General features: G+C 39.3%; 1 protein-coding gene across 11 annotated transcripts in view; it reads right to left on the reverse strand.

Moving 5' to 3' along the window:
• CCDC88A (coiled-coil domain containing 88A) overlaps positions 1 to 14,366 on the reverse strand; it is a 248,647-nt gene that overhangs the window by 13,510 nt on the left and 220,771 nt on the right. For 3 of the 11 annotated variants that reach the window (XM_014573125.3, XM_014573124.3, XM_014573116.3), the window contains exons 27-31: positions 5,206 to 5,289; positions 4,050 to 4,259; positions 3,653 to 3,724; positions 2,577 to 2,657; positions 1,213 to 1,508 (exon numbers count right to left, since the gene is read on the reverse strand). In XM_014573125.3, coding sequence (XP_014428611.1) covers positions 1,213 to 1,508; positions 2,577 to 2,657; positions 3,653 to 3,724; positions 4,050 to 4,259; positions 5,206 to 5,289 — 743 coding nt within the window. Of the gene's footprint in view, positions 1 to 1,212; positions 1,509 to 2,576; positions 2,658 to 3,652; positions 3,725 to 4,049; positions 4,260 to 5,205; positions 5,290 to 6,970; positions 7,755 to 14,366 lie in introns of those variants that run through there. The other 8 variants (XM_014573126.3, XM_014573120.3, XM_014573119.3 and 5 more) reach the window with 7 other exon arrangements.

A 14,366-nucleotide genomic window follows, 5' to 3' on the forward strand; every position in this document is an offset into this window, starting at 1 on the left:
ACAGATGGCCAGCTGGCCATTAGATGTTTGCAGTTATCCGCTTGAGACCGTCTCAAAATCTTGGATAAATATTAATCTGGGATTTCTTTGGGAGTTTTACTAACCTGATGCTGACATATATAAGTGCTTGAGACTTATATAAAGTAAAGTGGATCTTTAAGTGTAACCACTCTTGTATTGTCCTGTTTGTACCAGTTCGGACCAATCCTGTAAGTTTGGATGGCCTTACCTCCATTGACTTATTTCCTGAGACCACCTCACACAAAATTATCAAGAACTTTGGGGGTTGAAAGAACCTTGGGTATCAATATCAGGAGTCACAGACATTCATCCCACCAAAACTAGATCCTAGCATCAACTGGAGAAATTGAAGCAGGCAAGACAGCTTCTCTTAGATAATGAGGTAGAGGAAAGAAACCTCTGAAAAGCATCCCACCACTTTCTCCACTTCATAAGGAGCGCTTTGACAGCAGTTCTCACTGAAGACAATTACTGGGCAGTGAGAGAAAAATAAACTACTTTAGGGCATGACTGCACACAGGAGCTCTTAACTTTTCCTTCCTAGTGTGGTCATCAGTGAAGAAGCAGAAGCCACTTACAAATTGTTATGCTTGTATTTATTTCTTTTAGAATTATACCAGAAGTGGATGTTTTCCTTTACTGGGGATGCACAGCCAAAGTTAAGCACATGGACTGTCATCTGAGCAGCTGTACGAATGCTGTTTTTCCCCACTGAATCCGAATGCCCCTTAGCTCCTATTTAACATATAATTTCACATTACATTCTGTAGCTTTTCTGATCCCTTTTTTTCCCTAAAAAAACCCCTAAATTTTGGACCTGAAAATTAAGGGCTTTTCTATATGAACCTTTTACTTGCAGTATGAATTTTCCGCAAACTAGCTTACCACAGATTGTCTTTATCAACGCCACTGACATTCAGACTCACAAATAATTATTTCAAAGTACATCTACAAACTATTAATCCACGTCAGCAGAGTCCGCATGGACAAGTAGTCTGTGGCAAGCACTGCAGGGTAGACTGGCACTCACAGCTTGCCACAAACTAATTGCTTGTATACACAAACTATTATATAACAGTTTCTCTTTAAAAGGATTTAAAAGGGCCTTGCAAAGACATACATTGTAAACACAATATTAAATCTGTGAACAATATTGCACAGCCCTGAAGTTAAAATAACTTTTTAACTAACCTCTGTTGAGCTTATCTTGTTGCTTTCTGCTAAAAACTGCTGCAAAGAAACAACCTCACTTCCAGGAGAACCAGATTTGATCTTCTGCTTTCCTTGATTATCCCCTGTTTCTGGCATTTTTTGCTGGCTCATCGGACTCAACTTGGTGTGACTTTTCAGATACTGGATGGGACTGCTGCTGCTGCTAGACCAAGTCTCATGTTCATGAAGCAGACTAAATTCTCCACTGCTGTGACTCTGTGGCCTGCTTTGGTTGTTAACTCCACCTGCTTTTGGGGTAAGCAGTATTAAATGTTCTATAATAAAAATTATATGAAAATAATTATTTGAACAGACATTCTGAACAATATCTTGAGGATTATCAGATGTTTTTAAAAATGCTGAAAACTCCAATTGTCCTATGTTACTCAGATCAAATATTGCATTCTGAAATCATGTTGTCTTATCTGTTACAACCTTCACTTGAAATTTGTACATTTATTTCCATAGTACTCCTGTTAAACATTTTTCTTAACTAACAACTTATGCTACTGAGAACTATTTACAAACAATAACTAAGACACACTAGCGAATTGCTTGCACAACACAAGAAAAGAAAGTTCCAGCGACTGTCACTGGTGATATGAAGGAACTGAGCAGGTAGTGGGATGGCAGGGCCCTATACAACCTCCATAACGATGCCACTCCAAAGGGCTCCACAGCTTACCTGACAGGTACCATTAGGGGAAAAATCTTCTGACAAATGTGCATGTGGTGCACACACACACACACCTACTTGGAGCTCACATGAGAAATCACTCAAAGAGGTAGTATTTCTTTGCATAACACACAGTCGGCCTGTGGAATTCTTTGCCAGAGGATGAAGTGAAGGCAAAGACTGTACAAGGGTTCAAAAAAGAACACGATAATCCATACAGGATAAAGCCATCAATGGCTATTAGCCAGGATGGGCAGTGATAATGTCCTCAGCCTCTGTTTTTCAGAAGGTGGAAATGGGCACCAGGGAATGGATCACTTGATTTCTTCTTCCGTTCAGTCCCTCTGAAGCACCTGGCATTTGACTGTTGGATGACATCATACGGGGCTAGCTGGACCATTGCTCTGACCCAATATGGCCAGTCTTATGTATGTTCTATCTTAGATTTATTTTAAAAGTTTCATCTTCATATATTGTAACTGCTCCTATTTTAATAGTTACTGAATGCATTTGAAGGACTACTGTATTTATAATCTTCCCTAATTTGAAAAATGAAGTCAATAAAGTGTTAAAAGAAAAACATGACATGCTTTTTTTTTTTAAAACCAGAAAGACCATCTTACAAACCAAATCATAGAAATGAAGCACAAATTCACCTATGCCATACCTTTGACTTCATGAAGTGAAGCATTGTTATTGCTGTTGCTAGTGGATGTTCGGCCACTATCAAGGCTGGCTGGTCTGGAAGCTTAAAGAAAAACCAGGAGACAGAATGATTAACAAAATTTTAATCAGATGACACTGAATCTTTACATTCTATTCACAAAATGCTCTTGGCACAAAAATTGATGCACTATTTCACAGGGTAAGCATGCCCACTGTCAACAAAGTGTTGTTTCCTATAGATCAGAAAGCTAAGAGATTTCCAGGTAGTTCAAGAAGACAGTTCGGTAAAGGGCACTACAGGAACATTAAGATACTTGGGAAAGGAAAACAGAAATAGATTGCATATGTTTAGAATTGAAACAGATTTATTAGTGGAAAACTAGGATTTTATAGAACACACTGGCATGCAGAAACTTGTTTATGATTTGGTCACTTGACAAGGAACCCTGCAGCCAATAGAAATGCCACAATCAGGAGAAGTAAGAGTATCTCTATACTTAATGTTCTGTGATCCTTCCCAATACAAGGGAAATAATTTCACTGTTAATATTTTCCAGAATATTAAATAATATTTTATTTCAGTTTTGTTTATATTCACTTTAAAATGTTTTTAGTAAAACAATAGTTTCAGTTTTAGTTCTTGTGCTTCCATTTTAGCTTTTTCACTCTGGATTTTTACTTGATGAAGACTTATTTTATACTATGAAATATACAAAACTTTACTTTAAAAATCAAGAAATTAATCACTGAAATCTACAGAGTTCTTTTAATGCAAGTCAAAATTTTTCTTCTTTCACAATTAAACCCAAATCTATTTAAAATTGGGCAAAAAGAATTTGTATGCTGTTCAGGTACATTTCATAGATACCACCTACTAAAAATACATGACAGAGAGTGGAAATATTCTATAAAGAAAGAAAAAGCCCTATGTTTGAAGAAATGGTAAATTTATTCTCGTCTTATGCAAATTACAGAAAACGTTTACTTGCAATGCTGTAATTCACTGTGTGTGCAAACTTTGTTAGCATTCACATAATATATTCTTAATTTATTGTTTAATTAAAGTTTACAGCTTACCATGAACTCTTGATCCTGTACTAGAATCATCACTAATACCATGTGGACTTACATCTTCAAAGGATGTAGTATCTATATTTAAAAACATAAAACAAAAGATAAAATACAATTTCACTGAAAAAATGTAATTTAAACATTTCTCTTCTGTAAAATGTAATGAAATAATTATTTTAATTATAGTCCATCTTCGCTTATGTAGCCTTTCTGTAGGAAAAAACCTCTAAGTTAGGTATTTTACAGTTAAAGCTATTAAACCCATTCATTTACTTCTTAGTACTGTAATTCAATTATTCAGGTTGTTTGCAACAGAAAAATGTGAAATACGAAGGAGTAAAACCATATTTATATAAAATTGTTGTTACCAATATAATCACATGACAGTTCAAAAAGCTCCTACCTATACCTTTATTATTTAGCAATTGCTTGGATCTGATGCCTGAAGAAGAGTTGACAGTTGCAAAGTTGATAGCTGTAGTAGAGAAGGCCATAGCTCCCAATTCTTTTTTCCTTTTACCGGTAGGTATATCATCGGGGCCCTCCAGATGCTCAGAACTACCTGTCCATTGTCCTCCTGCTAGGACCATGGACTGCACCAGGTCATTCATGGCTGGGATGCAAATGAAAGCAAATGAATCAGCATGGTTCAATGTATTTTTTAAATTTGTATTTTGTATCATAAAAAATTCAACATTTGTCTAAGCATAAAGGGATATTGAATACTGGAAGCTACAAACACAAGATCATCAATGTTATGACATGCAAACAGCTCAATGAATGAACATTATTACAGGCCAAAAACTTCTTTCAGTTTAGATATGATTGTTTAATTGATTTTATTAAATACAAGTGCCATGCTTGTGCTGTAATGATATGTGTTAGAAGCTTTGATATGTTGTTTTGCAAAGACAAATGGAATGAATAAGGGTAAGACGGGCAGAGGTAATAACACAACATGAACATTGGCAATGGTTGGGGGTCCTTGTTCAGTGCAGGTTACTGCAGGAATACTATATTTTGCATTATAGTAGATAGAAGGATCTGAAAGAGATGGCATCCTATGATATATTCCTTTGCTTCACAACACTATAGAGGTACCCCCCCCTTTTTAAAGAGCATTTTAGTAAAAAGAAATGACACATTTGAAAAGAGTAACAGACCACTTTATATCCTTGCACTATTTTTTCTATTGATTCTTTCAACCAAAAATGTAAGCTAATCGTGATTTATAAAAATGCTTTCTAAAAGTGGAATTTAAAATTATTCAAATTTATAGTGTGCGCTGTATATTTACATACACATGCATGCACAATGTGTATATATAATAAATATGTATGCAAATATATAAAATGTAATTACAATAAGTTGAGAATACATATACATATATTATTCAGTGCCAAGGTTTTAAAAAAAATTCTTCCAGCTCCTTGTATTATAGCAGGACTTGCACATTGCAAAATAGTAAAAACCAGCGCAGTCCAGGGAAAGGTTAGTGAAAAATTAGTAATGAAAGCCAGTGTAGCCATTTAAAAGAAGCTGAACTGTCAAAATCTTACACATGGAGCGACGGTAGAAGGCCTTCATTTTGTCTTTTTCCTTCGGTCTGTTCCTCAAAAAGGGCAGTCTTTTCAGTGCAACCACTTTTATGTCATAGCATGAGGAAAAACGGAAACGGAAATGAAAGAAAAAAGGGAGAAGAACAGATGGAAGTTAAATGTTGAAACTAAGGATAGAAATGAATGTTCGAGTTTCAGCTATGTATGCTATCCTAAAAAAACTATTCTTCTCATGCTGCTGAGTGATAATGAAATATGAAAACTACACTATGAAATCTTCAATATACTCGGAAAAGCACTGAAGACAATGGTGAGGAATGTAATATACTCTGAAAGTTCAGAACAGCCAAGTTCATGAACAAACAAAAGGAACTTCTTTGCAGATATTTATATAAATAGGTAGACTTTTTTCTAAGAAAGCAGAAAATAGATTTATTTTCAAAAGGGCTTAAAATTTGGTCACTTTGTGACTATAATAAAACATCCACTTTTCCTCTTTCAAAAAGAATTTGAATCTTTATTGCCTACCTTTATGCGTCTTTTCTAATTTGCTTGTCTCTTGTACTTTTCAGTCAATTTAAATTATTGTAAGTTTTCATTCATTATATATTGTGCTTATAAATAATTAAGTAACTCTCTGTTTCTGTACATTTTCTTTCTATGGACCATCTGTTCAAGGGACTATGTGAATGGAGTGCAAAAAACTGAAATAATAATTTACAAGTTTGTTGCAAAGTTGCAGTGATTGCTCAGATTTCCTTGCTGTGATGGTATCCTACCAAATAGCTACTGAAAAAAAGGACCAAATAAAAGATTACCACCTCCCACCTGACCACCACAAAAAAGCAAACAAAATAAATTAAACAAAAATGGGGGTGTGGTTATGACACTTTGGGAGGAGTCAGAAAAATAATATAATCCATGTAACATCTGCAAAAAGAACATTAAAATTACATCAATTATTACATTTAGAAAAAAGTCACAAGTTATTCCCATCCATTGGCTGGAGTGAAGTGCAGTAGTAACTTGTTAATACTGGACATCTTAATGAAGCATCATATAAATGCGTCAGCAAATTGCCAAACATACAGGTTCCATATGCAAACAATGGAGGTGCAAAGGCATCATCTCTGACAGAAAGGAGCTCAGAAGTAATAGATTTCTCACAAATGCCAAGGCCCCTGCTTCCTTTGCTACCCACCATCCTGATCTGCAGGTTTTACTCTGCCTTATTTACCTCAATTTGATGAATCAATAGTATGCTATATAGCAATTTAATATGCATGCACATGGACCTTTCTGTATTCTAGACACTTCTGTTCCTTTGGTATATATCTGCACAAAAGGGGAAATATATTCTATAGTTTGTAATATTTTTTAGTTTGAAGAATAATGGTTCAGTAGAACAAAATCAAAATGTTTAATTTCTGGTATCTCTATTATGCAATACTTTGAATAATACTCTATTATAAGAACTATTTCATGTTAGAATTAATACAGCCATGCATATAATCAAGAAATGGTACCAGACCAAATAAATGCTAGCTAGCCATAATAATGGTGTCAAAATACAAAAATTACTAGCCTGTCAAAAAAATTCACTGATCCCAAGTAAACAGGCAAACAGAAGTTTGCAAGGCCAGATTAGCAAATGTTACAAATAGTATAACTTCAACTACTTAAATTGACATTGATAAATAATTTTTTATCTGTTAAAACATTCCTTTTATTAGAACATAAGAACATATTACTTTGTGTTAATAAAAGTCAAATAGTTTCTGGCCTCACACAAGAGTGCTAGTTGGAAGAGGATGTAAGGATCCCCTTCCACTCACATACAACAGTCATCAATAACACCGGAGGATGTCAAGAGGTAGAGATATCCTTTCCAAAGGAGGAATAGCAGACTGGAAATGATCACTGTTTTTTCTCCATCTTTTCAATTTAGTCAGCACAGAGGGAAGTGTACAGTGCACCACACTGAAATGTGATAGAGCTCCTGTTGCAGGCTGTGCACTCCATGAGACCTGGGAGGATGTATGTTTGATTGAGCTAGATTTCCTCCAGAGACTCCTGCTACAACATGGCTCCATCAATTTGCACTAAAATATTACTGTAAAAGCAAAAGCTATACATTCTACAACTTCCATGACACATGATTGAATCTGGCATAGTCTCCTATGTATAACTCGATATTTTTCAAGGACTAATCTGTGGACCAGTGCTGGTCCCTGGTATAAAAAAGGTTGAGAAACTGCAAAATGATCAACATGCAAAGTATATTAATAGGTTTAAAGTGTAATGGTATGTAGATCACAAAGCCCTAATGTAAGCCTACTGTTTATGCCTTTGGGTGGGGAAAAGTGGGGAGACATAAAGGGAATATTCACCAGTCAATATAAGTTTCTCTCACATAGGAGAAAAGTACACTTAATACATGTTAACCTTTAGATTGCTGATATACTGTTAGATACACAAATATAAAATAAGCTTTTCTAACCTTTCAGCTCAATAAACAGAGCTATTTTCAATAATCAGGAGGGAATGAGCTGAAAGCAATGTGAAAATGGACACTGATTAGCTACAAATAGTTGAGTGATCATAAAAGCTTCCATAAAGAATGCATACATGTTGTCCATCTTGCAATGTAAAAGGATACAGTTTTATTTTGCTGTCTGCCAAAAGAATTCATGCACCACTGTGAAGCTTATTTCTTCCTTTTCTGACAAATAAAGTATAAATACCATATGTACTTGAACATAAGCCCATTCGTTTACAGGCTAACCCCCCAAACTTAGAGAAAAAATGGTAAAAAGCCACTGACCCATTTATAAGCTGACTCCAGAATACAGACTTCCAGTCCCAGCTCATCAGCATCAGTGCAGCTGAGGGACATGCAGGCTGCAGGCACGAAGCCTCTCACTGTTCCCAGCCAATGGGAGCTGAGAAGCTATGTACCTGCAGCCACCATTAGGATTGCAGTGGCAGGCAGGCAGGGCAGAACCCCTTCATAAGCCAAACCCCCACTCTTCATAGTGGATTCTTCCCCCTCCCCCCAAAAAAGTCAGCTTAGAACGAGTATATACAGAAACTAGTTTTAGCACTAGTGATTGCGAAATGAGGAACACAATGTGACTCATAAGTACTTAATTACATTCACATCTTACACACTATTGTAATATTTAGGGCCCTATTGAATTCATGGCCATGAACAAAAAAACCCCCACATAATGGACTGTGAAATCTGGTCTTTCATGTGCTTCCATCCTATGCTGTATAATCACTCCTGAGTGCATTCTGCACCACAACATTAAATATTCAGCATGTAATATTTTAAAGTTCTGCAAAATTCTGCAAACTGTATTTGTCAAATAAAAGTGGAGGTTCCAGCATGGCATTGAGGAGTACAGACCACTGACTGCACAGAGGTGGGAGATCACTGTGCAGTTCCCCCCATTTGCAGGACATAGTCTCAGCGGGGAAGATTGGACTTCTCCCAGAAACATCCCAGGGCCCTGCCCCTCTGTACCAGGTGCACGTGGTATTGACAGGTAGGCCCAGTACACCAGGATCCAATTGTGGAGGGACTTAGTGTGAGGAGATCCAGGTGTGGGTTGATAGGGTTCTGTGTGGTGCAATCTGCGTGCAGGTTGCTCAGTTTGGGATCCAGTGCAAATGGAGGGATCAGGATGTACAAAAGTTTGTTGGGGAGTTCGGGTGCAACAGTAACTTTTCTGGGGGTGGGTTCCAGGTAAAGGTGATTGGATCTTAGCGGGCTGGGATCTGAGTGGGGGGAAGCGGGGAGATAGCGCTAAGCAGGAGATCTGAGTATGGGGGATTCAGTGGGAGGGTTGAGATGCTGGGTCAGTGGGGTGGGGATCCTAGTGCAGCTGGCTGAGGCTTGGTGGGGTGGGAATCAGGGTACCAGTAGTTTGTCAGGATGATCCAAATGCAAGAGCAACAAAGCTGGGGGGGGGGGGGAGGGAAGGTTCTGTATGTGGGGGGCTAAGGCTCTGTGGGAGGATCTAAGGATAAGGTGGTCGGATGGACAGGGATAGGATGGATGGGAGAGCTGCTTCCAATACAGTGATCTTTCCTCCTGCAGCTGAGGAGTGATGGGTAAAGGAAGTAGGGGAAGGGAAGTGAGGAGAATTTCTTTCAGATTGCAGAGAAATTTGAAGGCAGGTCTGACATTTCTGGATGCCGTGCAGGGGAAAAGGAAATCTCATCCCATCCAGCCCAGCTGGGACTAGCAGCTGAGCCTTGTGCAGGGTAGGAGCCACCTGCCAAGTCTTTCCTCCTGCCTTTCAGGGATTTCTCTCTCTGCAAGCTGTTCTGGGTAGCTTAAACGTAGTGCAGAGAAGGGTCACATGAGAGCTCTTGTGTCTTCCCTTTGCTTCCCAGTCAGAAAATTATTTTTCTGTGGGGAAGCAAAAAAATCGCAGTGGGACATGAGTTCTGCACATGCCCAGTGGCACAGAATTCCTGGTGCAGAAGGGAGTTGCAGGATGGTCCCAAGGTTATTTTAGGGAGCTTGAAGTATTGCTACCCTTACTTCTGTGCTACCTTCAGACATGAGTGGCCAGAGGGCAACAGCTATTGGTCACGTGCCGGGCTCTGAATGCAGCACTCTACAAGCAGCAGTTCAGAAGTAAGGATGGCAATACCATACTCTGCCAAACTTCTGTGCTGCTGCTGGTGATGGCTCTGCCTTCAGAGCTGGGATCCCAGCCAATAGCTGCCACTCTCTAGCTGCCCAGCTCTAAAGGCACCGGTGCTGCAAGGAGCAGCACAAAAGTAAGGGTAGCAGTACTGCAACACCTGTGACTCCTACCCCCACAACTCCTTTTTGGGTCAGGACTCCTACAATTATACCACCATGAAATTTCAGATTTAAATAGCTGAAATCATGAAAGAGGAGGTTACTCACCTATGCAGTAACTGACATTCTTCGAGATGAGTGTCCCTGTGGGTGCTCCACTCAGGTCAAGGTGCGTCCCAGAGCCTTTGATCAGAGATTTTCTCAGTGGCGTCCCCCCCCCCCCCCCGTGTGCTTTGCCTGTCTGATGAGTTGTCACAGCATGTGTATGGTCTGGCTTCCTCAGTTCCTTCTCTACAATGGACAGGTGCCATATCTGAAGTAGAGGTGAGGAGGGCGGGTAGTGGAGCATCCACGGGGACACTCATCTCAAAGAACATCAGTTACTGCATAGGTGAGTAACTTCCACTTCTCCTTTGAGAGATGTCCCTTTGGGTGCGCCATTCAGGTGACTGTAAACAGTATCCCTTAGGAAGATAGGGGCTTTGGATCAGGTTGGAAGGCTGTGGACAAAACAACTCTTCCCAAGCTAGTGTCAGCTGCAGTGTCCTATAAGAGGGCATAGTGTTGTGCAAACATGAGATTTGATGGCCATGTGTCTGCCTTGCATATGTTGCCAAGGGGAACACTATGTAGGAAGGCTGTAGACATGAGATGGAACGTGTAGAATGCACTCGGATGGAGTGGATTCAGGAGGCTGGACTTTTTGAGCTGGTAGCACAAATATATGCAGTCAGCTATCTATTTAAATAATCTCTGCTTGGAGATGGCATTTCCCTGAGATTGTGGCACAGTGGAGACAAAGAGCTTAGAAGTCGTTCTGAATGGTTTAGTTCCATTTAGATAGACTGATAGTGCCCTGCGCAAGTCTAATGTGTGCATGGCAGACTCGAAACCATTGGCGCGTGGTTTCAGGAAGAATCAAGGAGTTGATAGAGGAGGTATCTGAACCCTTAGTTATCATCTCTGAAAAATCATGGAAGTTGGGAGAGATGCCAGAAGACTGCAAAAGGGCACATATAGTGCCCATCTATAAAAAGGGAAATAAGAACAACCCAGGAAACTACAGACCAGTAAGTTTAATTTCTGTGCCTGGAAAGATAATGGAGCAAGTAATTAAGGAATTCATCTGCAAACATCTGAAAAATAATAAGGTGACAGGTAACAGCAAGCATGGATTTGTAAAGAACAAATCATGTCAAACCAATCTGATATCTTTCTTTGATAAGATAACAAATCTGTGGATAAGGTTATCTGTGGCTGGATAAGTGTTCTCAGAGAGTAATGGTTCACAATCATGCTGGGAAGGCATAACAAGTGGGGTTTCACAGGGGTCTGTTTTGGGATCAGTTCTGTTCAATATCTTCATCAACAATTTAGATACTGGAACAGAGAGTACTCTTATTAAGTTTGCACATGATACCAAACTAGGAGGGGTTGCAACTGCTTTGGAGGATAAGGTCATAATTCAAAATGATCTGGACAAACTGGAGAAATGGTCTGAGGTAAACAAGATGAAGTTTAATAAGGACAAATGCGAAGTATTCCACTTAGGAAGGAACAATCATTCTCACACATACAGAATTGGAAGTGACTGTCTACGAAGGAGTAGGCAGAAAGGAATCTAGGGGTCATAGTGGACCACAAGCTAAATATGAGTCAACAGTGTAATGCTGTTGCAAAAAAAGCCTACATGATTCAAAGATGCATTAACAGGAGTGCTGTGAACAAGACACGAGCAGTCACTCTTCTGTTCTGCTCTCTGCCCTGATTATGCATCAGTTGGAGTATTGTGTCCAGTTCTGGGCACCACGTTTCAAGAAAGATATGGAGAAATTGGAGAAAGTCCAGAGAAGAGCAACAAGAATGATTAAAGGTCTAGAGAACATGACCTATGAAGGAAGAGTGAAAGAACTAGGCTTGTTTAGTTTGGAAAGGAGAAGACAGGGGGGACATGATAATGGTTTTCAGGTATCTTAAAGGGTGCCAACTGTACAATACTCAGGCAGTCATTTTGCTGTGAGAATTATCTATCTATCTATATGGAGATACACGGAGAGGGGAAGGAAGAGGGAAAGAGAATGAAACAAATTCACATTACTGTGACTCTTTTGGATAATGTCAATTGCTAATCTGCCTCCTGAACCCCTAAGGTTTGAGTATCACAGGGAAGAGTGAGATCTTTTCTGAAAGCCTATGGCACACTGGTGATGGATAGAGCCCAGTAAATCCATGGATATCCACTTTATATCCTGGAGTATGTGCATTTGCGGGTGAGGAAGCAGATATCTACTGCTCATTTTTTTAGATGTGAATACAAATTTTGCATACAGATATCTGCTTTATCTGCATGGATGTAATGCGGATAGCCACAGCTCATTTTTGCAGATATGGATGCAAATGTGGATACAAATTTTCTATTTGTGCAGGGCTCTAGTGATTGATATGATTGTGAATGGTATATGTTACCTTCATATATGGAATTATGGATACTCATTGATATTGGGCTAGATAGGAGGAATGACACAATTATCTACATAAATTAAGCATGGTATAATATGAAACCATGGAAATCTCATTTATTTAAAATAATACGGGGGATGAGAAGCCCACAAGAAGGAAAAGACACCATGAGGTCATGATGCTTCTTGATAAAAGTTAAATGAATTTTGAAAGATATAAGCAAGGAGAGAACCTATCTTGCACATTTGTCACTAGACAGATAAAAGAGGACAGAGTTCTTCCAAACTGAAAAAAATATGTACTTCAACCAAGGGGGTGGGGAGCTTGAAGTCTCTGGAACTAAATATAGGTCAGAAATCTGTTTAGGCAAAGATCTTTCACCTAGGATTACAAGGGAAGCAAGCATCTTGTACTTTTGTGAAAGGTCGTGACTGGGAAAAGTCAGCTATGGCCAGGAAAAAGAATGACTAGTGAGAGAAACCAGGTTGAACAATGCCCTGTATCTGGCTAGATTAGGTTTCAGACTTTTAGCTGGATATTTTCACTTTTATTTACTTGTAGCACTTTCTAATTTTATTCCTTTTACTTATCACTTAATCTATGTCCTATTGTTAATACATTTGTTTAATTATAAACCAACTCAATGCTGGGTTTAAAAGGAAGGGTGTATTCACTCTACTTAATTTTATAAGCTGCTAATAAGTAGTTCTGTCTCTTTACAGGAGCAATGAAAATTATTTTTTGTCTCAGTTGTCCAGAAGAGGGCTGAACGTTTCAGGGGACTAGGAGTGTGTTGGGGTCTTGCTGGGTATAACTAAGGCTGGTTGAAGACAGAATGTGACTTATATTGCTGGCAGGCTGCTAGCACCAGTTTCCTACACTAGGGCTGCTGTTATATACAGATACTTAGGGTGTGACCTGCATGGTGGAAGGCTGCTTAGGAGCAGCTCAGGTAGGGAACTACAGCTCCAAAGCCCTATGAGGGAACTTGGGGGACAGGGAAGATGGTGACACAAGCCTTTATTGGTCTGGACTGCTACATGCATTCCATGACACACACTCCATCTTCTTTCTTACTGAGGAGGTAATTTTATTGTGATTGTTCCTAAAAGCACTTTGGTTTTCATCCAAACTGACAAAAAATAACTTTGATGTGTTTTATCCTGTGTTTATTCCATGAAAACGATATACCAACAAGTAAATAATCACAGTTAAGACAACAATTATTGGTACTTCATGATGATTCTTGGTCTCTAAGAAATCAATCTACACAAAGGGTTAGCTTGTGCCCCTCAGCAAACCTACAAAATGTGAGATTTAACTGCAAATGCTTATGGTGCTTAGCTCACTAAGGGTGTGTCTAGACTACATGCCTCCTTCGACGGAGGCATGTAGATTAGCCAGATCGGAAGAGGGAAATGAAGCCGCGATTAAAATAATCGCGGCTTCATTTAAATTTAAATGGCTGCCCCGATCTGCCGATCAGCTGTTTGTCGGCAGATCGGGGCAGTCTGGACGCGATGCGCCGACAAAGAAGCCTTTCTTCATCGGCACAGGTAAGCCTTGTGAAACCAGGTTTACCTGTGCCGATGAAGAAAGGCTTCTTTGTCGGCGCATCGCGTCCAGACTGCCCCGATCTGCCGACAAACAGCTGATCGGCAGATCGGGGCAGCCATTTAAATTTAAATGAAGCCGCGATTATTTTAATCGCGGCTTCATTTCCCTCTTCCGATCTGGCTAATCTACATGCCTCCGTCGAAGGAGGCATGTAGTCTAGACACACCCTAAAGTAGATATCAAATCTATCCTTTGGTAGAATTGGCTTTTCTTCTTGTAGGAATTACATGATTGTTGCTATGTGTGGCATATGTCTGAAGCA

Source organism: Pelodiscus sinensis, chromosome 3 (genome assembly GCF_049634645.1).
Source record: "Pelodiscus sinensis isolate JC-2024 chromosome 3, ASM4963464v1, whole genome shotgun sequence".
Classification (NCBI taxonomy): domain Eukaryota; kingdom Metazoa; phylum Chordata; order Testudines; family Trionychidae; genus Pelodiscus; species Pelodiscus sinensis.